The sequence below is a fragment of the Pyrus communis genome, chromosome 17, assembly GCF_041283825.1.
Source record: "Pyrus communis isolate YQ-2024b chromosome 17, ASM4128382v1, whole genome shotgun sequence".
Taxonomy (NCBI): Eukaryota; Viridiplantae; Streptophyta; class Magnoliopsida; order Rosales; family Rosaceae; genus Pyrus; species Pyrus communis.
In genome coordinates, this window is record NC_142581.1 from 9,766,152 (window position 1) to 9,788,171 (window position 22,020).

General features: G+C 37.6%; 1 protein-coding gene and 3 pseudogenes across 3 annotated transcripts; 3 read left to right on the top strand and 1 right to left on the bottom strand.

Annotated features, from left to right (window-relative positions):
- LOC137709395 (protein DETOXIFICATION 41-like) lies at positions 1-3,065 on the top strand. Of its 2 annotated transcripts, XM_068448487.2 has the most exons (8): positions 1-370; positions 617-1,161; positions 1,539-1,625; positions 1,749-1,805; positions 1,908-2,146; positions 2,245-2,363; positions 2,454-2,540; positions 2,639-3,065. In XM_068448487.2, exons 1-8 carry the CDS (start codon positions 56-58, stop codon positions 2,705-2,707), a joined length of 1,518 nt encoding a protein of 505 aa, XP_068304588.1. In that variant the 5' UTR covers positions 1-55; the 3' UTR covers positions 2,708-3,065. The 2 variants fall into 2 exon arrangements, with proteins under 2 accessions (XP_068304588.1, XP_088544898.1); XM_088688772.1 differs by lacking the exon at positions 1,749-1,805 and having other exon boundaries at positions 2,639-2,946.
- Positions 3,066-8,802: 5,737 nt separating this feature from the next.
- On the top strand, positions 8,803-11,316 carry LOC137709102 (wall-associated receptor kinase-like 8 pseudogene; annotated as a pseudogene).
- A 3,984-nt stretch (positions 11,317-15,300) lies between these two features.
- LOC137709101 (protein DETOXIFICATION 41-like) lies at positions 15,301-18,602 on the top strand (annotated as a pseudogene). The gene is made up of 8 exons (XR_015958543.1): positions 15,301-15,681; positions 16,027-16,571; positions 16,817-16,878; positions 17,490-17,511; positions 17,676-17,969; positions 18,063-18,181; positions 18,272-18,358; positions 18,443-18,602. The product of XR_015958543.1 is annotated as a protein DETOXIFICATION 41-like (transcript).
- Positions 18,603-19,018: 416 nt separating this feature from the next.
- On the bottom strand, positions 19,019-19,784 carry LOC137709100 (pentatricopeptide repeat-containing protein At3g09650, chloroplastic-like; annotated as a pseudogene).
- Between the last annotated feature and the right edge of the window lie 2,236 nt (positions 19,785-22,020).

Sequence of the window (22,020 nt, forward strand, 5' to 3'; positions counted from 1 at the left end):
CCGAGTGACACACACTTTTGAAATCCTCAAGTAGTGGTGGCACGGAAAACCAACCATGAGAACGGTGGAGGAGAATCAGCAGCCGCTGTTAGTTGGACTTGACACGCATTCTAGGCTTACTGACTCGTCATCCCGCGCAATTGAAGAGTTTCTAGAGCACCCGCCAGTGGCACTCCGATGGTGGCCTAGGCTGGTTGCTTGGGAGTCAAGACTCCTATGGATTTTATCTGGTTCATCCATCATTGTTTCCGTATTCAACTACATGCTCAGCTTTGTCACCCTTATTTTTTGTGGGCATTTGAGTGCGTTGGAGCTTGCCGGAGCCTCTATCGCTAGTGTGGGAATTCAGGGTCTTGCTTATGGGATTATGGTTTGTACCCCAACTAATGTGCCTATAATAAAAAATGTGAACCATTACTTACGCTCCAAAATAGTTATCATGCATTCCTTTTCGTTTTTTCACCTAAGGGTTCATGATAACTATTCTGAATTGTCACTCCTCCCTAAATTATTCATGTACGCAATGTCATCTTTATGTTTTCTTCCATTTTTCTATTTTGTTGGTTGACCTAATACTTTTTTGTTCTTGTTTCTTATTCTCGGTTCGGATTCAAAGTTGGGGATGGCAAGTGCTGTGCAAACTGTGTGTGGGCAAGCATATGGAGCCAAACAATTGCCAGCAATGGGAATCATATGCCAAAGAGCAATAATCTTGCACTTGGGAGCAGCAATCCTCCTCTCATTTGTGTATTGGTGGTCAGGTCCTATCCTCGTAGCGATCGGCCAATCAGAAGAAATAGCCGAGCAAGGCCAAATCTTTGCAAGAGGAATTATTCCTCAGCTTTTTGCATTTGCCATAAACTGCCCCCAGCAGAGGTTCCTTCAAGCTCAAAACATAGTCAACCCCTTGGCTTACATGTCTGTTGGAGTTTTCATCCTTCATATTCTTCTCAATTGGGTGGTGGTTTTTGTTGTGGATTATGGCCTAATTGGGGCTGCTCTTACACTGAGCTTCTCTTGGTGGCTTCTTGTCATTATATACGGGCTTTACATTCTTCTGAGTCCCAAGTGCAAAGAGACTTGGACTGGCTTCTCTTGGAAAGCCTTCAAAGGAATGTGGCCTTATTTTAAGTTGACTGTTGCCTCTGCTACCATGCTCTGGTAGGTGAAAAATAGTTCAAAATTGCAAAAGCGACCACTTTGGCTTTCTTAGACCACGTTAGTCAAGATCCTTACTTACGTCGAAGCTTATGTGTCAATTACCCGGCAAATAAGGCGGTTTGCTAATGTGGTTTTAAAAAATGTAGTGTCTATATCATTACTCGTGTGTAAATTTTGACCAAAGCTATTTAGACACACAAAGTTAACTACTTTGCTAACACACTCTCTAACATAGGTTGATCCTTGATATAACAGTACGGCCTACCTCTACTAGAGAGTGTCTAAAATAGCATTACCAAAAAATTAAACCCTTAGTCCCCCATCTTTTCTAAGACTATCACATGCTAATATCTTTTTCCTTTTGTGAATGAATGTAGTTTGGAGATATGGTACAACCAAGGGCTAACACTAATATCAGGGCTCCTCCCCAATCCTACAATCTCCCTAGACTCCATTTCTATTTGGTAAGTATGGATTTGTTAATGCATTTAATCTTTTCATTACCAGTTTACTCCATGAGTTATTTAACCATGATTGCTATTATTATATCCAACTTTTACATGTCCTTATGTGATGAACAATTCCAGCATGAACTACTGGAACTTCAGTCTGCAATTTATGTTAGGCCTAAGCGCAGCGGCCAGGTTTGTGACAAAAAAAAATGCTTATAAGAAATCAAATTATTCCTTTACATGCTCTATTATTGGAAGTGATCTAATCATAATAAGATGACTTGGCTTATGCAGTGTCCGAGTCAGTAATGAATTAGGGGCTGGTAATCCAAAGGTGGCAAAATTTTCAGTGTTTGTAGTGAACGGAACGAGCATCCTGATTAGTATAATCTTCAGTGCGATTATATTAATATTCCGAGTTGGACTTAGCAAGCTATTTACAAGTGATGCTGATGTTGTTGAGGCGGTGTTGGATTTAACTCCATTGCTGGTTGTTTCCGTTTTCTTGAATGGGATTCAACCCATACTTTCAGGTATTGATATACGATAGAAGCTGCAGTGCAGACGGGCAAACCAGGTTTTCATACAAATGTTTACAACCATTTCTAATTTCAAATGCGTGGAATTTCAGGTGTGGCAATTGGTAGTGGATGGCAAGATGTCGTGGCTTACGTCAATCTCGTTTGTTACTATATAATTGGTTTTCCAGTTGGATGTCTTCTTGGCTTCAAAGCAAGTATGGGAGTCGCGGTAAGTTCACTCGCTCCCACTCTCATTCCGTACAGTTGTTTCTTTGTGAGGAATACTGATAGAAAGTGATGCGTTTTGGCCTTTTTTCAGGGGATTTGGTGGGGGATGCTTATCGGAGTTTTTTTACAAACAGTAGTTCTAATTGTTCTCACCGCTAGAACAAATTGGGATGCCGAGGTGAAATAACTTTGATGAAAGTAACTCGTGAACTTATATAGTAGGCATGAACCGCGTTTGGCCACGTTACCAATGGATTTTATCATGGTTTTCTGTAGGTTCTAAAGGCTGCTGATCGCTTGGACAAGTCTGCAAATGAAGGAAACTCAGACTTGGTCTCCGCATAAGCCCAAGGCCATGAAAGTGTTCAAACTTCATTTAAGCAGGTTTTCGTTTAGTGAATTGGAATGCAATTCTAAAGGGAAAAAGTTGTAGTGAAACAGTAACCATGTCAATTACTGTCTAGCCTTTCGACACTGTGATTTGTGAAGGCAACAGCTAGAGATGGGAAGTGGGATGTTGCTTGTGCATCAACAGGATTTTGTATGCAATGGTGTACCGGTCTTCATTTGATGTCCAACCACAATTTTTCTACTTAAAATACTTTGTTGTATATGTTCTTACAGTTGTAATTTGTTACCTCATCTGTAATGTTTTTTTAGCTTTTCTTGGTTATATACATAAAAATAAATCCTTAATTTTGAATTTGTTTCCTCGAGTTTGATTTGATTTTAAAACTACAATTTTATCCAGACTCACCTAAATGATGAAGGTCTTTCAAGTATCCTCAACCTACATGACAAGGTCGTTTACGAGATTTTCAAAATTTATGAAAGTACTTCTCCTTAAGATAGTTTTTCAAAAAAAAAAAGTAGGACAATGTATTAATATTAGAAAACAATAACTTAAATCAAAACAAAGTTTAGGACTCATTGATTCTAAGTTTACAAATGCTATTAAATAATAAGAAAAAGAACTACAAGCATAAATAATCAAAAGCGGTTCAATCTTAAACAACTAAAAAGGAAAAAAAAAAAAAAAAAAAAAAAAAAAAACTTCAACGCTCTAATTTTAAAGTTGCACTTGAAATTGAAAGAAAAAAAAAAATCATTTTATGGTGTTATTATTGCTACTCCAAATATCTCATTGTGCACTCCAAATTTTTATATTTTGAAAGAAAACAAATTTACACTTATAAAAACTGCATGATGAGATTTAGGGTGCAAATAAAAATAATTTTTTTTAATATATTTATGATCATGGGCGATCGCACCTTTCACTCCTCGTAAAACTGCCTCTGCTTCCTGATGTAATCAAACAACAAAAAGCATTGTTTTTAGCATATTCATCGACAAAATTTAGAAGTCCTAGCAGAGGATGACGAAATTTGGTGTCAACTTCGACTTTTTGTTAGGGAAATATTGATTTCTGGATACCATGCATTTTACTTTTCATGCACACTCCTGACCTTCAAATCAATTGAAACAAATAAAATTAGGGGGTATAAAAGGAGAATTAGGGTGTGCATAAATAGCATAAGGCATTAATGAATACCCATTACAGGAGAGTATGTCTCCTCATAATCAATTCCAGGTCTTTGCGAAAAACCTTGTGCAACGAGTCGTGCTTTATATCTTGCTATCTCGTTGTTCTCATTGCATTTCCTTGTGAATACCCATTTGTAACCCACGAGGTTTACACCAAGCGAGGTTTGGACTGTTGGTCCAAAAACATTTCGCCTTTCCAAGGAATTTAATTCTGCCTGAATTGCATCTTTCCACTTAGGCCAATCTTGTCTCTGTTTGCATTCATCAACAGAGTGGGACACAAGATCATCACTTGATATGATTTCATTGGCTACTACGAATACAAACATGTCGTCGATGATTATTTCATTATGATCCCACAATTCATTAGTACAAGCATAATTTATGGAGATTTCTTTACTTTCATGTACCTCTATGTCTTCAAGTACATGTGTCTTATCAATGACATTTTCTTTTTGTGAAAGTACAGAATCATAAATTGTGGACGTGTCATTCATTTTTTCTTCTTGAATGATTTCATTTGGATTCAGTTGTGCCCTCGACTTTCTCTTTCGAGGGGCTGAATCTTTTGAACCTAGGGGTCTACCACGCTTCAAGCGGGCACCAAATGAATCATTCGCTGACACTTTATTTTTTCCAACAGGGACATCAATTCTTGCAGGTGCATTTGCAGCTGGTACATGTGATTTTGTCACTTTCATAGCATCATTAAATGCATCTAGCATTTGATTAGCAATACTTTGAAGATGAACAATCTTTTTCACTTCATTTTCACATTGAGTGCTATGTGGATCAAAATGAGATAAGGTGGGAACAACCCATGTCAGCTCTTTCCGTGTTTCTAGAACGGTATTTTCTCCCCCTGACGACGGAAAGACTGTCTCATCAAAGTGATAATCAGCAAAACGAGTTGTAAACATATCACCTGTCAAGGGTTCCAAATATCAAATGACAGATGGTGAATCAAAGCCCACGTAAATTTCCAGTTTGCGTTGAGATCCCATTTTAGTTTGTTGTGGTGCTGCAATAAGTACATAAACAGCACAACCAAAAACTCGTAAATGTGAAATTTTTGGCTGATACCCAAACACAGTTGTACTGAGGAGTATTGGTGGTTGGCTATAGGTCTCAATCGAACCAATGATGTAGCATGTAAGATGGCATTACCCCATGCAGAAACTGGCAATTTTGTTTTCATGAGCAAAGTGCGAGCTATTAACTGAAGCCGCTTGATCAATGCTTCTGCTAAACCATTTTGAGTATGAACATGAGGAACAGGGTGTTCAACATCAATGCCCAATGTCATGCACTAATCATCAAAGGTTTGAGACGTAAATTCACCAACGTTATCAAGTCAGATTGACTTAATGGGGTAATCTAAGAACTGTGCTCACAACTTAATTTTCTGAGCAAGAAGTCTCGCAAAAGCTACATTCCAAGTTGATAAGAGATAAACATGTGACCATCGGGTAGATGCATTAACCAAAACCATAAAATATCGAAATGGTCCACAAGATGGTTGAATGGGCCCACAAATATCCCCTTGAATTCTTAGCAGAAATGATGGGGATTTAGCATCAACATTTAGTTGTGATGGTCTAATTATCAACATCCCTTGAGAACAAGCCTTGCAAGGGTTTTCATTTGAGATAGCAATGTGTCTGCTCAATAATGGATGTCCATTAGAGTTGGTAATGATCCTATACATCATGGTAGATCCTGGATGACCCAGACGGTCATGCCAAAGCATGTAAACTTTTGAATCAATGAACTTTTGGTTCATGACAGTATGTGATTCAACTGTCTTTATGTATGTATGATACAATTCACTCGACAAACCACACAACGTCTCCAATATACACTTTTGGGTATCATTGGAGGTAATGTATAGATACTCCACATTTTATGCACTTTTCGTTTCAATGTGGTATCCATTTAAACGTATGTCTTTAAAACTTAACAAATTTCAAGTATATCGAGTAACGTACAATGCATTCTGTATGAACAATAGTGTTTCATTTGGTAACATAATCTGGGCTTTCCCTGAGCCTTCAATCACATCTGATTGCCCTAATATTGTTGTTACCCTTACTTTTGTAAGCATCAATCTTGAGAAATACTTTCGATCTCAAAGTATTGTATACGTGGTTGTGTTGTCTGCAAGACAAATATCTCCGTTATTTCTCATGTTTTGAGAATGACCATAGTTTTTATCCATGCTCTCTGAGTAAGGGAATCATAGTTAAAAGCAAGTTATAATAGGAAATTTAAACACCACTTTTATTGAATTTGAAATGCTAGTTTTGAACTACAAGTTCATTCCATCAAACATAACTAATTTAGTCGGACTGGTGTACTTCATTCCCCTTTTCCACAATAAAATCTAAGACATCTAGGTGGGTTGTGTTCAACTGCCCTAATAAGTCACAAAGTGGATCAGGTATATCCATTGGTTTAGCCTGGTCAAAAAAATTGGTCTCGACACCCTTATCCTTGATGGAGGCTTGATATAGATCCACCAGATGTTTTGGGGTACAATAAGTACGCGCCCAGTGTCATTGCCACCACATTTATGGTAGGCTCCTTCAGAGTTTCTAGGAGCATTGTTCATATAAGCTTTGCCACCACATTTTTGAAGCTTGGGCCTAAATTATGCCTTGGAACCTAGTTGTGAAACTGGACACCATGATTCTTGCCTTTCTCGTTCTACCATCCTCACCTATGGCCACGTCCTCGTTTATGATTATTGCCATCAGAGGATATGGCGTTCACTTCGAGGGAATCATCATTCACTTCTGGGAATGGTGCAGATCCAGTAGGTCGGGAATGATGATTTTTCAGCATGAGCTCATTGTTTTGTTTAGCAACCAGGAGCACAGAGATCAGCTGGTTATATTCAGTGAAACCTCACACTCTATACTACCGCTGCAAGAGCACGTTAGAAGCATGAAAGGTGCTGAAAGTCTTTTCTAACATATTTTTCTCAGTGATGGTTTCCCCACAGAGTTTCATCTAGGAACTAATTCTGAACGTCGCAGAATTGTACTCATCCACTGACTTGAAATCCTGGATCCTTAGGTGAGTCCACTCATAATAAGCTCTTGGAAGAATCACTGTTTTCTGGTGATCGAATTTGTTTCTTAATTCCTTCCAGAGAGCTAATGGATCTTCAATCATTAGGTACTCGCTTTTTAGTCCTTCATCAAGGTGACGACAGATAAAGATCATGGCATTCGCCCGATTTTGAGAAGATGCACTGTTCTCCTCCTTGATTGTTTTTGCAAGATTCCCTGCCTCCAGATGGATCTTGACATCCACTACCCAGGTAAAGTAGTTTTTCCCAGTAATGTCCAGGGCAACAAAATCAAGTTTTACAAAGCTTGCCATTTTCTTTTCTGAAAGAAAACTAAGATGTGTAAGAACTTGCAATAATATATAATCTAGGGATGTAGTGTTAGAACTTCTGGTTCTTACAAATTCTTCATTTTGATCTTCAGGACAAAATGATAAGCACTCGAAACTTGTGGCTTGAGATTTACACGATGAATGAGAAGAGCGATTGTATCGCACCATTCTCATAACATAAGATGGGCGATTATTCCACACCACTCTAGTTGGAAGAAAATTTAAATACGCAAAGCAGGGTGGGCAATTATACTGCTCCACCTTAAAATGCAATAAAATTAAACAGCAGGCAAATTTAAATATGCATGGTAGGGTGGGCGATTATACCGCTCCACCTAAAATTTGCAATAAAATTAGATCTGCACTCCAAGATAAGCGATGATACCGCACAACCTTGGATTGCAGTAAGATTAAATTTGCAGTTCAAGATGGGTGATTATACCGCACCATCTTGGATTGCAGTAAAATTAACATAAATAAACACTGAGTTAGTAATCAAGATCTACACCAAACAAGAAATCAAAGATATATGTAACTATTAGGTTGAGAACTAAAAGTAGGCATGGTGCAAACAGTTCTTCGCGAGGGTATATCCAACAGTTGAGGCAGAGGAAGAAGATGAACATTAAAATCCTTAGAGGAAACACTTTTTTTTTTCGTTCGGCGAAAAGGAATGATTTATTTCGGCGAAGAGAAATGAGAAATGGTTATATTTAGAGAGTCGTGCTGATAACGTGTTATAAATAGGTAAAAGTTAGAGAGATAACCTTTATTAGTGACATGAGAGAATCAGGTGTAATATATCACAATATAACTATAACACAAAGGGATGACAAATAAAAGAGGGAGAGATAGATAATGATGTTATTGATCCTTCTTGTTCTTTCTATGTATCTTGATAGTAGTCGGAGTGCTCTATTTATCAAGCAACTCCAGACAAACATTTTGAAATTTACATTACACATCTTTGAAAGTACGATCCTCCTTCATCTCCCAAGTCAATATCATTTTGTATGGGCATTGAAAATATGTGTGGGCATTCATAACACTGCCAATGTTTTCAATACTGCATTGAACATTGCCAATGTTTAAAAAAAAAAAAGATTATTTGAGAAAAGAAGAGAACAATCAACATAACCATTCTATTTCCATGCGAATTTCCTCGTGTTAAAGTGACTTGTTGAAAATTTGGCTTCAGATGGATTGGAGAGAAAGGAACAGGTCTAATATTCTAGAATGCTGGAGAATTTTCACAACACAAATTTCATTATACCAAGAATTGTTCCTTCAATCTTGTACGGCCTTCAGTGAAATCAGCAGGAAAGTGCAAAGAACTATATATCTGAGCCCAACCTTCAATGTTTCTTCTTTGACTTTGATCTTTCTGCGTAACGCGTAAAAGAATATATTATTAGTCGGACTCCTCCTTATAAAGCAGGGATGGGGAACTCGGATTTTTTTCCGTCACGTTCAAAGGCAGAGAGAGAGAGATGAAAATGGTGGTACAAATTTTTCAGATGGTTTTGCTTTTCTGGTAAATGAGTAGTGCATTAGCACAATCACCGCCTCTGGCAAAGTCTGGTTGCCAACTAGAGTGTGGGGGTGTTACGATTCTATACTCTTTTGGAATTGGACCCAACTGCTACCTTGATGAATGGTTTTCAATATCCTGCAATGATACTTATAATCCTTCCAAGCCCTTCTTAAATAGCACCAAACTTGAAGTTCTGAATGTATCAATGAAACTAGGCACAGTTCGTGTCAACTATCTTGCAAAGTCAACGTGTGGTGATATGAGCAGTGCCTATGTTATGAGCTTGGAAGGTGGCCCTTTTGTTTTCTCCCAATGCAACAATAGATTCACTGCTATCGGATGCAACAACTTGGCTCGAATGACAATGAACGGTTCTACCATTGACGGGTACTTATCTTTATGCCGAAGTGGTTCAACAGCAGGTAGTAGTAGTAGTACCTTCGGATCTTCAGATGTTCAATACATCTATAGAGAGCGTGGAAGCCAGGGAACACATAGAGGGATGGAAGTATGCATTCTTAGTAGATCAACAATGGTTTGAGAACGAAGGACCAAGAAAAGCCTCAAACATACAAAACATGGACTACATTCCTATGGTGCTGAAGTGGGGGATCGATAGACGGACATATGACTCGCTTGCAACAAATAAATCAACAACTTTAAACAATTCAACTCGGTGTGGAAATACCACCTCTTTTAGTAACCAGAACTCCGTGGTTCGATGTTTTTGCAAAGGGGGATACAGAGGAAATTCGTATCTTCCTGATGGATGCCAAGGTAAACCTCTCACAAATTCACTATCTTCTTAATTATTTTGTTTTTATTTTGAACTACAAATACTTTGGCATTTCAAGAAATGGCCTTAAGTACAAGGCAAATATTTTCACTATTTATTTCTAATTCATCTTTTATAATGTTCATTCTTCTGCCGTTTGGTTAATCAGTTTTTTGCACTTAATTCGTATCAGATATCGATGAATGTGCGGATCCACAAATGAACCCTTGTTTGCTAAAAAATCTTGGAAATACTTGTTTCTGTGGAAATTCTCTTAGGAGTTATGTAGCTTACATTTACAGTCCTCCTGAAAGGAAAAAATCTGCAGTGAAACCAATGGTTATAGGTACGCCTTTGTCCCCTCAGTTGGTCTGGTGCAACTTTTAGTGGACTCAAATGCAAAAAAACTTGAACATTTCACTAAGTTTTCCAAAGAGATTAACCAAAGATTTGGGTATTTTTTTGTAAAATGTATTGATTTGTGCAGGTGTTGGTGCAAGCTTGGGGCTATTACTCCTTCTTGCTGCTGTGTGGTGGTTATCCAAGGTAGTGAAGAAAAGAAATGACACTAAACGCCGAGAGAAGTTCTTCAAACAAAATGGTGGCTTATTGATCAAAGAACAATTGAGCTCCGGTGAAATCAATGTTGAGAAAATAAAAATATTTGATCCAAATGAGCTAAAGAAGGCCACAAATCATTTTAATGTGAACAGAATACTTGGTTAGGGAGGCCAAGGTACCATTTACAAAGGAATGTTGACAGATGGAAGACTTGTTGCAGTGAAAAAGTCGAAGGTGATTGATGAAGGGAAACCCAGGCCTTTCATTAACGAGATTGTCATTCTTTCACAACTTAACCACAGGAATGTGGTTAAGCTATTCGGGTGTTGTTTAGAGACAAAGATTCCTCTACTGGTGTATGAATATGTTCCCAATGGTACCCTTTTCGAGTATATCCACGAAGATAATGAAGAGTTTCCTCTTCCGTGGGATATGCGCTTGAGAATTGCCATTGAGGTCGCTGGAGCTCTTTTCTACCTGCACTCATCAGCTTCCATTCCCATTTATCATTGTGATATTAAATCCACAAACACACTTTTAGATGACAAGTACAGAGCAAAAGTAGCTGATTTTGGAACTTCAAGATCAATTTCCATCGATCAAACTCATGTAATAACACTAGTTCAAGGCACTTTTGGATACTTGGATCCATAGTACTTCCAGTCAAGCCAATTCACTAAAAAGAGCGATGTTTATAGCTTCGGAGTAGTCCTCGTTGAGCTCTTGACGAGTCAAAAACCAATTTCATTCACAAGATCGGAAGAAGGCAGAAGTCTAGCCACATACTTCATTCGTAAAATGGAAGAGAAACATCTGTTTGATATCGTTCATGTTCGGATTATGAAGAAAGAAAGTAAAGAACATATTGAGGCAGTTGCTTGCCTTGCAAGAAGATGCTTGGACTTGAATGGAAAGAGACATCCCACGATGAAGGAAGTTGCAATGGAGCTGGAAGGGATTCAAAAATCAGTTAAAGGTTCTAATGTGCAGCCAAATCATGAAGAAGTTGAATATGTTCCAAATGAAGTGACTGGTCCTTGGGATGATTTCTTTACATCAACAAGTTCAATTGTGGACAGTAGTACTGCTTCATCAACTGATCGGCATCTGTTATTGTCGTCCAAATTACTATGACCATGGACCGATCTTAGGCTGCGTTTGGTACAGCTTTTGGGAACATATTCTGAATTGCATCCAAAGCTTCTGTCTCCCAAAAGTGTCTACTTCGGCCTAAAGCTAAAGGACCACCATCTATTTTGAGCACATTGGTCCAACCTAGCTTTTAGCATATTTAAAAACAAAAAAGATTTTAACACTCATTTTTTAGCGACTCGCGCACCTCTGTTTAATCGTATCTATTAATTATGTTTCTTTTTGCACTTTTTTTATTTTATTTTATTTTTTTTGTATTTTTTAAACTTTAAGATGTTTAATTTGTACTTGTTTTTAACTTTTTTTGTATATACTTTTGTATTTTTCTGTGGCTATTCTGTCTATTTTGTACCTGTTTTTGTTGAGCAAATTCTTTGATTGATCTGAATGATCCCCTCTGATAAATTAGCTTATCTTATAAGTTTATATGTCCCTTAGGCATATGTTTTTCATTTTTATTTTTTCCAGTAGAGTAGTAACAAATGGAATAGAAAGGAACATAGAGATCCTTCCAAAAACTAGTTGGATTTGTAAGACCCATTCAATTTAGTAATGGTTCCTGAGACTCTATATTAATTTTTATTATATTCAAGGAGATTTTCTACAATAATCCTACAGTTATAATAAAAACATATGACGGTGTGATTATTGTATTTAAAAATTTCTTCTAAGTAGTCATGTGTAAATAAATTATTTTTAAAAATTTTTAACTTGGTTAAATTGTGACGAGCATTTAGTTTTGAGATACTATTAATTAGGCCTAATAAACGGATCGTGTCGTGTCACATTTACTATCTTAACGAATTCTTGACAAATCGTGCTATTTTACCCATTAAAATTAACAGGTAAATTGACTCAACCTGTTATGGTTGGTGGTTGGTAAAAGGATCTAGTACATACACTTCAGTAACAGAACTATTTTTGGTTGGTGGTTGTGTAAGAGGGCTACTAAACTAATTCTCCAAAATAGAAATTTAAATTTAGAAAAAACAAACTAAAGAAAGAAAAAAAGACCTGAAATGTTTGTTGGTGGTTGTGTAAGAGGGCTACTAAACTAATTCCCCAAAATAGAAATTTAGATTTAGAAAAAAACAAACTAGAGAAAGAAAAAAAGTCCTGAAATGTGGCCTACTAACGTAATGGCACTTGTCCTGACACACACTGATATCATCTGATGTGTCAATCAATTCAAGCTTGTATTTAATGGAATGTCGACCAAAAAAATAGGTAGTTTAGTTGCAGCTACACTTCTCTTGCTAAGATAACACGTACAAACTAGTGGGTGCCTAACATTTTGAATGGTAGGTAACTATACCTTCTTTTTTTTTAATCCGAAAGTCAATTTTCATTAAGGCAAAAACTAGTACAAAATTCAAAAAGGACCGGGTAAATAACTACCGAAAATGTAAAAGGTCCAAGAAAATAAGAGTAACAACTCAAGATATAATGGAAGACCCATATAAGCTTAGGTCCAAAGGCAGTCGAAAACAAAAAGCAAAAAATTCTAATCTCCAGCAGCAAAGACCACATCGTCACCACCATCACATCCTCGGATAAAGCCAAACTCCGGATCGAGAAGGTGTCTACCAGATCTAAATCCACTTCACGAACTCCTGCAAATATATACAAACAAAGTATCATATGGGTAGAGGGTGAGACTAAGGGTATGTAAATACCTAACACTTGACCTCAATTGGGATCCTGCATAGGTATGCGGGTTAGGGAAGGGGAAGTGAAGGAGGGTAGCAAATTTGGAATCCATTATTTTATCAGAGGCCGCCTATCCAAGTACATGGTGGGATGGGAATGTAGTATCACAACTAAAGAGAAGGGAGGACATAAAGTTAAAAGACAGTTTCTCCTCTTTCCCTTCTTATTTTTCCTACATAATGTGACAACGTATAAATATATTCACCTTACTCCTTCTAGTTTCAGGTGAAACACTTACATTCTCTCTCACCCTGCACCTTTCAGATAAACATATTCTTTTAAACTTAATATTTTCTGACGATTGAATGTTAATGCATAATGCAAATTTATAATAAAATTTATTGCACATGTAGCATATCGAGCGAGTGGTAGGATGAAATAGAACCTCATGATTAGAGCTTCTGACATGGGCAACCATTCAGCTGGGCCAAATAGCATGACTAGTGCTCTCTACCTAGGTTATACCGCTAGCTCGACTTCGCCAGGAGAGTTCAAATTCTCACACATTTTCTAAGGTGTAGTTATGTCTATTCGCATCCAAGCATGGTTATTTCGTATGTAATATCAAAATAACTTCGTAAACTTGTTCTAGAAGTTGGAATGTTAATTCAAATTGAATAGACATATATTCTGTAAATAGATTGGATTCCGATCGGATCAGGATGAATTATCAGATTTGTATGGTATTCAAATCATCGATACAATTGTAGAAAGAAATATGTTAAATTTTAAAAACCAAATCATAGGAAATTGGCCAAAGACCACTTTAAGATTTAAAGGATATCTTTGAAAAATAACAAGAGGCGTCGTCAACTGAAATGTGCCTCACTAACCTAATGACACTGGTCCTTTGAAAGAAAACCTAATGACAATGGTAGAGAATGACTCATATGGCGCAGGTGCAATTTATATGGCATGAGTTTGTCGTCACGGTAGCTTTTTGTGCTAATAAAATAAAAACATGTGAAAATGTTTGTTCATATATCTTTATTTTATTAGCACAGAACATAACGTGATAATGAACTCGTGTCTTGTAAGTCATTTTTGATACCAAGTACCTGACCAGCCACTAACAATTTTAGTTTATCTTTATATATAAAGCTAGCAGACCCCATTTGGGGTCACAACTTCACCAAAACATTTTGGACAAAAATGCTCCCAAAACAAAACAAAAAAAAATCAAACGCAACCAAAAATAATGCATCAAATAATGTAGGCGATTTTGGTAATTTTTTCATCATAAAATATAATATAAATATAAGTGGGAAGAGATAAATGAATAACAAAAAATGAAAGAATGAGTGAAAGTTGATGGTGCTTATGTGAAGGAGAAAGGAAAATATAATAAAAATAAGAAAAATCATCAATATTGTGTTCAAAACATCTTAAAATGTGCGTAGCTCCGATGATAAAAATAAAATAAAATAATGAAATAAAAAATATTGAAGCAATTTACGCATATAAATACATTTAAAATATATAAGTCGCACGTAGCTGTGATTCAAAAAATGCATTTTGCACACAGTTGTTTATTAAATATTATTTCTCTATTTTCAAATACTTAAGAGACATGTAGTGCCAATTATAAAATAAAAAATAAAATAAATAAAAAAATAATGTTCTCGCATGCACATAATAATTTGATTCAATTAGTTGTTAAATGATAATTTTTTTCTACTTGAACAAACGATGTTATCTACACTAAGGGGGAGGAAGTGGACTTAGTCTCATAATGGGTTAGAAATAATGTGATTCAATCAGTTGTTTATTAAATTTTTTTTTTCTAATCTTAATGTAAATTCAATAGAATGTAAATGGAAATTGAAAGATCGCTTTTATTAATGTGGATTTAGCTGTTTTGATTAGTTTATGAGGGGTTTCTTCTAGCATATTATTTACTTCAAATATTTGACTTTCTTTTTTGACAAAAAAAATTATGGAAGGAATTCTCGCATATAAATACATTTAAAACGTGTAAGTAATGCATAGCACGTCGTAATTCAAAACATATTTTCTGCACTCATGTGAGCATGTGCATGAAGGTTAATACATATATAATTGAAGACTGCCTTTGAATGTGGACATTTGACTTTATGTCAATTTCAAGAATATATAGGTAGTTGCAGCTAAACTTCCCCTGTACACCTAATATTTTGAATGGTAGTTAAATATAACATAGTTTCTCCTCTTTCCCTCCTTGTTTTTCCACACAGTGTAACAGCGTATAAATACATCATGCACACTCCTTCCACGTAAAGCACATACACACTATCTCACACAGTTTCACAACCATCAAATTTTGGTGGCTAAGCCGCTGAGATAACCATGGGGACGGCAGAAGAGTACCAACCGCTACTTAACGGGCTCGACTCACATTCCCGGATTTCTGACCTTTCGTCCACTGCCGTTGAAGAGTTCCTGGAGCACAAGCCCGTTGCAGTTCGGTGGTGGCTTAGGCTGGTGGCATGGGAATCAAGGCTCTTATGGATTTTATCCGGCTCATCTATCATCGTCTCCATATTCAACTACATGCTCAGCTTTACCACCCTCATGTTTTGTGGGCATTTGAGTGCCTTGGAGCTTGCTGGTGCCTCTATTGCCAGTGTTGGAATTCAGGGTCTTGCTTATGGTATTATGGTACGTACCCAAACTGCTAATGTACTCTGATAATTAACGACAACGGTTATTAGCACTCTAACATAATCATTCTGCACTCGTGCCAGATTCATTGAATGTCTATTTTAAAGTGCAAATAGCAGTTTTCATTTAGTGTCTTTTTTTTTCGCTGCTTCAGTTAGCATCAAGCGCTCACATTATACATGTAAAAAAACACAAAATGTTCAGTTTGGAGTATCTGAATCTAAACCGAGAGTGCCAAACTTGTTACGCTAAAAAGCCACGTAGCCCAATTTTCTCTCCATATTTTTCTTGTATGGTTGGACTAACACTTTTGTGTTCTTAATTCTTGGTTTGGAATCAAAGTTGGGAATGGCAAGTGCTGTGCAAACAGTGTGTGGGCAAGCATATGGAGCCAAACAATATCCAGCAATGGGAATCATATGCCAAAGAGCAATCATCCTGCACTTGGGAGCAGCAGTGCTCCCAACATTTTTGTGCTGGTGGTCAGGTCCAATCCTCTTAGCCATTGGCCAAAAAGAGGAAATAGCAGCGCAGGGACAAGTATTTGCCAGAGGAATAGTCCCACAGCTCTATGCATTTGCCATAAACTGCCCTCAGCAGAGGTTTCTCCAAGCACAAAACATTGTCAACCCTCTGGCCTATATGTCGGTCGGGGTTTTCCTCGTCCACATTCTGCTCAGTTGGGTGGTGGTTTATGTGGCGGATTATGGGCTGACGGGGGCGGCTCTCACTCTGAGTTTCTCATGGTGGCTTCTTGTTAACGTATATGGGATTTACATTTTTGTCAGCCCCAAGTGTAAGGAGACTTGGACTGGCTTCTCTGGGAAGGCCTTTAGGGGCATTTGGCCTTACTTTAAGTTGACTCTTGCATCCGCTATCATGCTCTGGTAAGTGTAAGATTTTTAGGAAATACACGCAGATACAACCGGTTGCAAAGTTTTAGTCACAATAGAACGGAGAGCGACAACTTATTGTCTTTTTAGCGTCCCCATGTTCTTCTTTTGATTAAAAATTTGTTTCCGGTTTTATTTGTATGTATTACTCTTTTCACCTTTTTTGTACTTTACGTCTCACTTATAAAACTCATTTTTACGTACAAATAACCGTTGGGTTTTGTCATGTATTGATGTAGTTTGGAGATTTGGTACAGCCAAGGGCTGGTGCTGATTGTTGGAACCCCCAGTCCCACATCGGACAGAGGGAGAAGAGAAGAGTGCTTTAAATAGAAATACCCCTCTCTAATTAACACCGAGGCATTTTGTGATAAAACCTCACACCTTATGGGTCTCACGTGCGGGGGAGTGTTGGAACCCCCAGTCCCACATCGGACAGAGGGAGAAGAGAAGAGTGCTTTAAATAGAAATACCCCTCTCTAATTAACACCGAGGCCTTTTGTGATAAAACCCCACACCTGAGGATTGTGCAGGTGGTTAAGTGGGGTGGTTAAGTGGGGGACAATATCGGTGTTGTTGGAGTGGGCCCTCGGCCCGTCGACCTGAAAATTTCGGACAGAGGGAGAAGAGAAGAGTGCTTTAAATAGAAATACCCCTCTCTAATTAACACCGAGGCCTTTTGTGATAAAACCCCACACCTGAGGATTGTGCAGGTGGTTAAGTGGGGTGGTTAAGTGGGGGACAATATCGGTGTTGTTGGAGTGGGCCCTCGGCCCGTCGACCTGAAAATTTCCATACTGATATCAGGACTCCATTTAAGTGGGGTGGTTAAGTGGGGGATATCAGGACTCCATTTAAGTGGGGTGGTTAAGTGGGGACAGTATCGGTGTTCCTGAAAATTTCCATACTGATATCAGGACTCCATTTCTATTTGGTAAGCGTTTTGCTAAATCAATTTATTTCAGAATGATATTTTATGCTCCGAATCACCATAATTTTTTTTTCTTTCTATTTCATCTTTTATTGGTCAATTTTGATCAGGTTTTTTAACAGACATTTTAATCTAATTTTACATTTTTTGATGTGATGCAATTCCAGCATGAACTACTTGAACTGGGACTTGCAATTTATGTTAGGGCTAGCCGCGGCAGCCAGTGTTCGAGTCAGTAATGAACTCGGTGCCGGCCACGCGAAGGTGGCCAAGTTTTCGGTGTTTGTAGTGAACGGGACGAGCATACTGATTAGCATAATCTTCACTGCGATTATATTGATATTCCGAGTCACTAAGCAAGCTTTTTACAAGCGACAACGAGGTTATAACTGCAGTATCGAATTTAACCCCATTGCTGGCCATCTCTGTTTTCTTGAATGGCATTCAACCTATACTCTCTGGTATTCATACATGATATATAGATGCAGTAGATGAACAACCTATAAGCAAAGTATTTAGCCGCCATTTATAATTTAGCTTGTGTGGAATTTCAGGGGTGGCGATCGGAAGTGGATGGCAAGCTGTTGTGGCGTATGTTAACCTGACATGTTAGTACATTATCGGTCTTCCAATCGGATGTGTTCTAGGCTTCAAAACCAGCACGGGAGTAGCAGTAAGTTGAATATCTCCTAACTCTTGCTAGTAAAGTGATTGATTTTCTTTGTGAGTGATGAAAAATGATGAATTTTTTTGTATATTTCAGGGTAGTTGGTGGGGTTTGGTCATTGGAGTTTTTCTACAAACAGTAACTCTAATTGTTCTCACTGCAAGAACAAACTGGACTGCTGAGGTAATTTAAATTTCGAAATCTAATCTTAATTGCAAATATGAAGTGCATTTGACTAAGTTCTCGCCAATGGCCATGCTTTTGTAGGTTGAAAAAGCAGCTGAACGATTGAAGAGATCTGCAAGTGCGGAAAGATTAGACTTGGTGACCGATATATGAGGTGACCATGAAGGTTTCCGAACTTCATTTCACCTGCGCTTCATGTAGGAAATCCTTTGTTTTGATATCGCATGGTTGACAAGAATTAGCCTTGATGTTTGTTTTGTTTCTTCCCCTGCACACAGCTCATCAGACTGAAAGCAAAAGTCACTGTTTGATAGAATGAGCAGTAAAAATTTCTACCGGACATTTTAGTGTAGAAGCTGCAACACTTGAATCACAAAATTGTGCTTGTGGTTATACACAAGTGCGAATTCCAAAAAAAAATGCACATTAACTAGGCTGCTGCAACATCAAACGGTTAGATTTTGTTCTCCCTCCATCTCATCTCAAAGAGCAAGACGATCAAGGGTGGCCGGAATACTGATCCAATATAGTTCACAAGCAGCAAAATATACTCACTTAAGCTGGTGTGAAGTAATTCCGCTCACACAAAGTAACTCTTAACTTATATTCTTGGCTTAACCGTCAAGCCACTATACCACAAAATAGAATATCGCAACTTTACAAATCTGCAACTGCAAGTAAGTCCTCGAGGTTTTTCTCGTTATCAGAGTGTAAATAAAGCAGTTCATGTTTTCGCTCATCATTTGATGAAGTGACTTGTGAAGAACACTCTAATTCATCATCATACATTTCATCGTCCTCTTCTTCATACTCATCGTCACTATCATTCTCATCAACAGGCACCAAAGACTTACTAGTTCCTTGTTCATTGCTAACTCTGATCCAAATTTCCTAGAAGCTGGTTAGCCACCTTCTGTTCCTCTGCTGTTTTTGCCAGAGAAAAGGGTATTTTTTTGCTTTCTGATCAGGCGGAAGCCTACAGGATTCCATTTCCTGGTACCAAACAACAGCACTGCCGAAATCTCTGTTCTTTCCATACGCATCCATGATTGTCGTCAAGACTGTTCAATTTGGTTAATACCAGATGCCAGCATTTCCTCATATTTCTCCATCATCTTCTCGATAATATTTGTCTTATAATACCCTTTGATTAAGGTCCCATAAGTGATGACATTGGGTTTAAATGCATCTTGTATTATTCTTATGAAGAATTTCTCAGCACCCTCCATGTCAGATGCATTCACATATGCTGATAGCATCCTCGTGTAAGAGCAAAGATAAGGGTTAAGCCTGAATAAAAAACAAAGAAAAACAGAGGGGTCACTATCGAGATCAGAGAGTAAATTTTTAGGGATAGGGCTACTTCTACCCTCCAACGAAGGCATATCTTTAATTATCTGTAAATGGACCACTGTTTTTGACATACGATACAGTAGAACCATAAATTGCAAACAAGACCTAGGTATTTCGCTCGACAAACACATGCCAAGGTCATTGGTGAAGGGAGAGAAGTGAGAGGAACGACCTGATGGATGTCGATCGAATCCAATCCAACATTGACTGGTTTGTAGAATTCTGCTCGTGATAGAGCTAGACAAGAAAGGAAGACGACATAAATATTTTACAGAGTTGAAACTTTTTCTTATCCAGTTTTGTTTATTTGGCCTATCCCATAAAGTGCACATGGTGATCAGTATTCATTTACTGCCACTAGTTAGCACAACAATCCTTTCGGAAAAAGCAAAAGAAAGAAAAACAATGTAAAATGATAAGCATAAGAAGGAAAATACAGGATTTTTACGTCTCCTTGATCAATAATCTTTGCCAATTTTAGTAATTTTTATGTGTGATTGGCAACCATGTAAAATCATTGTTAAACCTCGGTGATAACAAAACGCATATTCTCATTTAGGTAAGCTTTTTTTTTTTTTTTTTTTTTCCTTTCAAAATAGACCAGGAAATTATTGCTGCAAGGCCGCACATTCTTCTATTTGGATCATATATCAACCAATGATGCTTAAAAAGTAGTAAAAAAAACAGACCAAGGAAACTATTTTCTTTCTTCAAAACAGACCGGCAAAATATTGCTGCAACCCTATTTTATAATTGTAAAGCATACTCAAATAGGAAGGTTTAGCATGCTTTACCGAGCTACATGGCTAATTAAGTAATTATTCATGTACTTTACCAAAATTTACCTGGTTATACATCTTGGAGACTTCCTTGTATTATTTTCAAATGATATCCAGCTATTATAAGTGATCGTCGATTGTGGAACACCTCTCTCAGACATCACTGCAAACATCTTACGAGTTTTGTCATAGCTCCCCGCCTTCCTATACATATAAATCATCATGTGGAACATGCTTTGGTCTGGCTTTAAAGGTGATTTTTCCTCATTTAAAAGAGTCTCAAATATTTCTTCAGCTTCCTTGAACTTACATCCCTGTAATTCAAGGTACTATATGAGGCAGGTAGAAAGACTCCAACGAAAGCATGCATAATGCTCAAAGGGCGGCAACATTGAAAATATTGAAGATGCCGGCATCATCAAAATGTTGTCAGCACTAAACTGAAAATTAAGATTTAATCGAAGTTGTTAGGACAGTGACAAGTTCGGCTCAACAAATATCTTTAGTTTATTTGATGTGTCACGGCAGACGGTTCAGGCCCAGAAGACAGCATCCTTCTAAATATTGCTTCAGCATTGTTATATTGCCGTCCTTTTTCACATGCTTCCATAAGAGCAGTATGAGATATTACACTAAGAGGATGACAATGAGGATACCGACCAAGAGGATTCTTCTACAACCACCCGAAAACCTTTCCGGAGTACAGAGCAACCACCAGAAAACCTTCCCAGGGTACAGAGCAACCACATCATTGAATCACCATTCTCGAGATGTCGAGTGTCACCCCAGTTGAAAGAGATGCATTATCTATTGACCTCGGGCTCCTACAACCAATTCACCGGAATTGACAATAGCACCGATTACTTAAGCAATGAAGGGGATATTGAAGATGATAGGGAAACATAGTAGTATATAGACAGCGATTAAAGGTTCACTGCTGTAATATTATTATATACTAAATAAAGTATTCAATCAACTTTATTTGAGTTCACAATGACCATTTATATTCATGTTTAAAAAGAAATTTAAATCATCCGATGAAAATTCGATAATTTTGTCGGGTTAAGATCTGTCGCTCGACAGAAGTTTAAGAACTTCGTCGGATAAACGTTTATTTTATTATTTAGGATTTAGGGTTTAGCATTTAGAGTTTAGGGTTAGGTTCGTTGGGCAAAGTTGAAATTTTTTTTGTCAGGCAAGGATTTAAGACATTTTCAAATATTCAATTACTTCGAGGATTGTCTCAGGAAGCAAAATTAATTTGAACAATCCCACTGTCAATGTAATTTATATATACTATGTAACAACTTGTTTTAAAATTTACGGAACAAAAAGAATATTTTTGTATTTTCACAAAATTTGGAAGTATTTTCATTTTTAAAATGGTTTTTGGGTGTGCTCAAGGGGCCCACCCCCTGATTTTTGTCCCCGAGCCTTTCATCTCTCTCTTCTCTCAGTTCTCTCTTCTCTCTCATTTCCCTCACCCCTGGCCCTGGACCTCTCCCTCCCCGTGCACTACCTCTATGA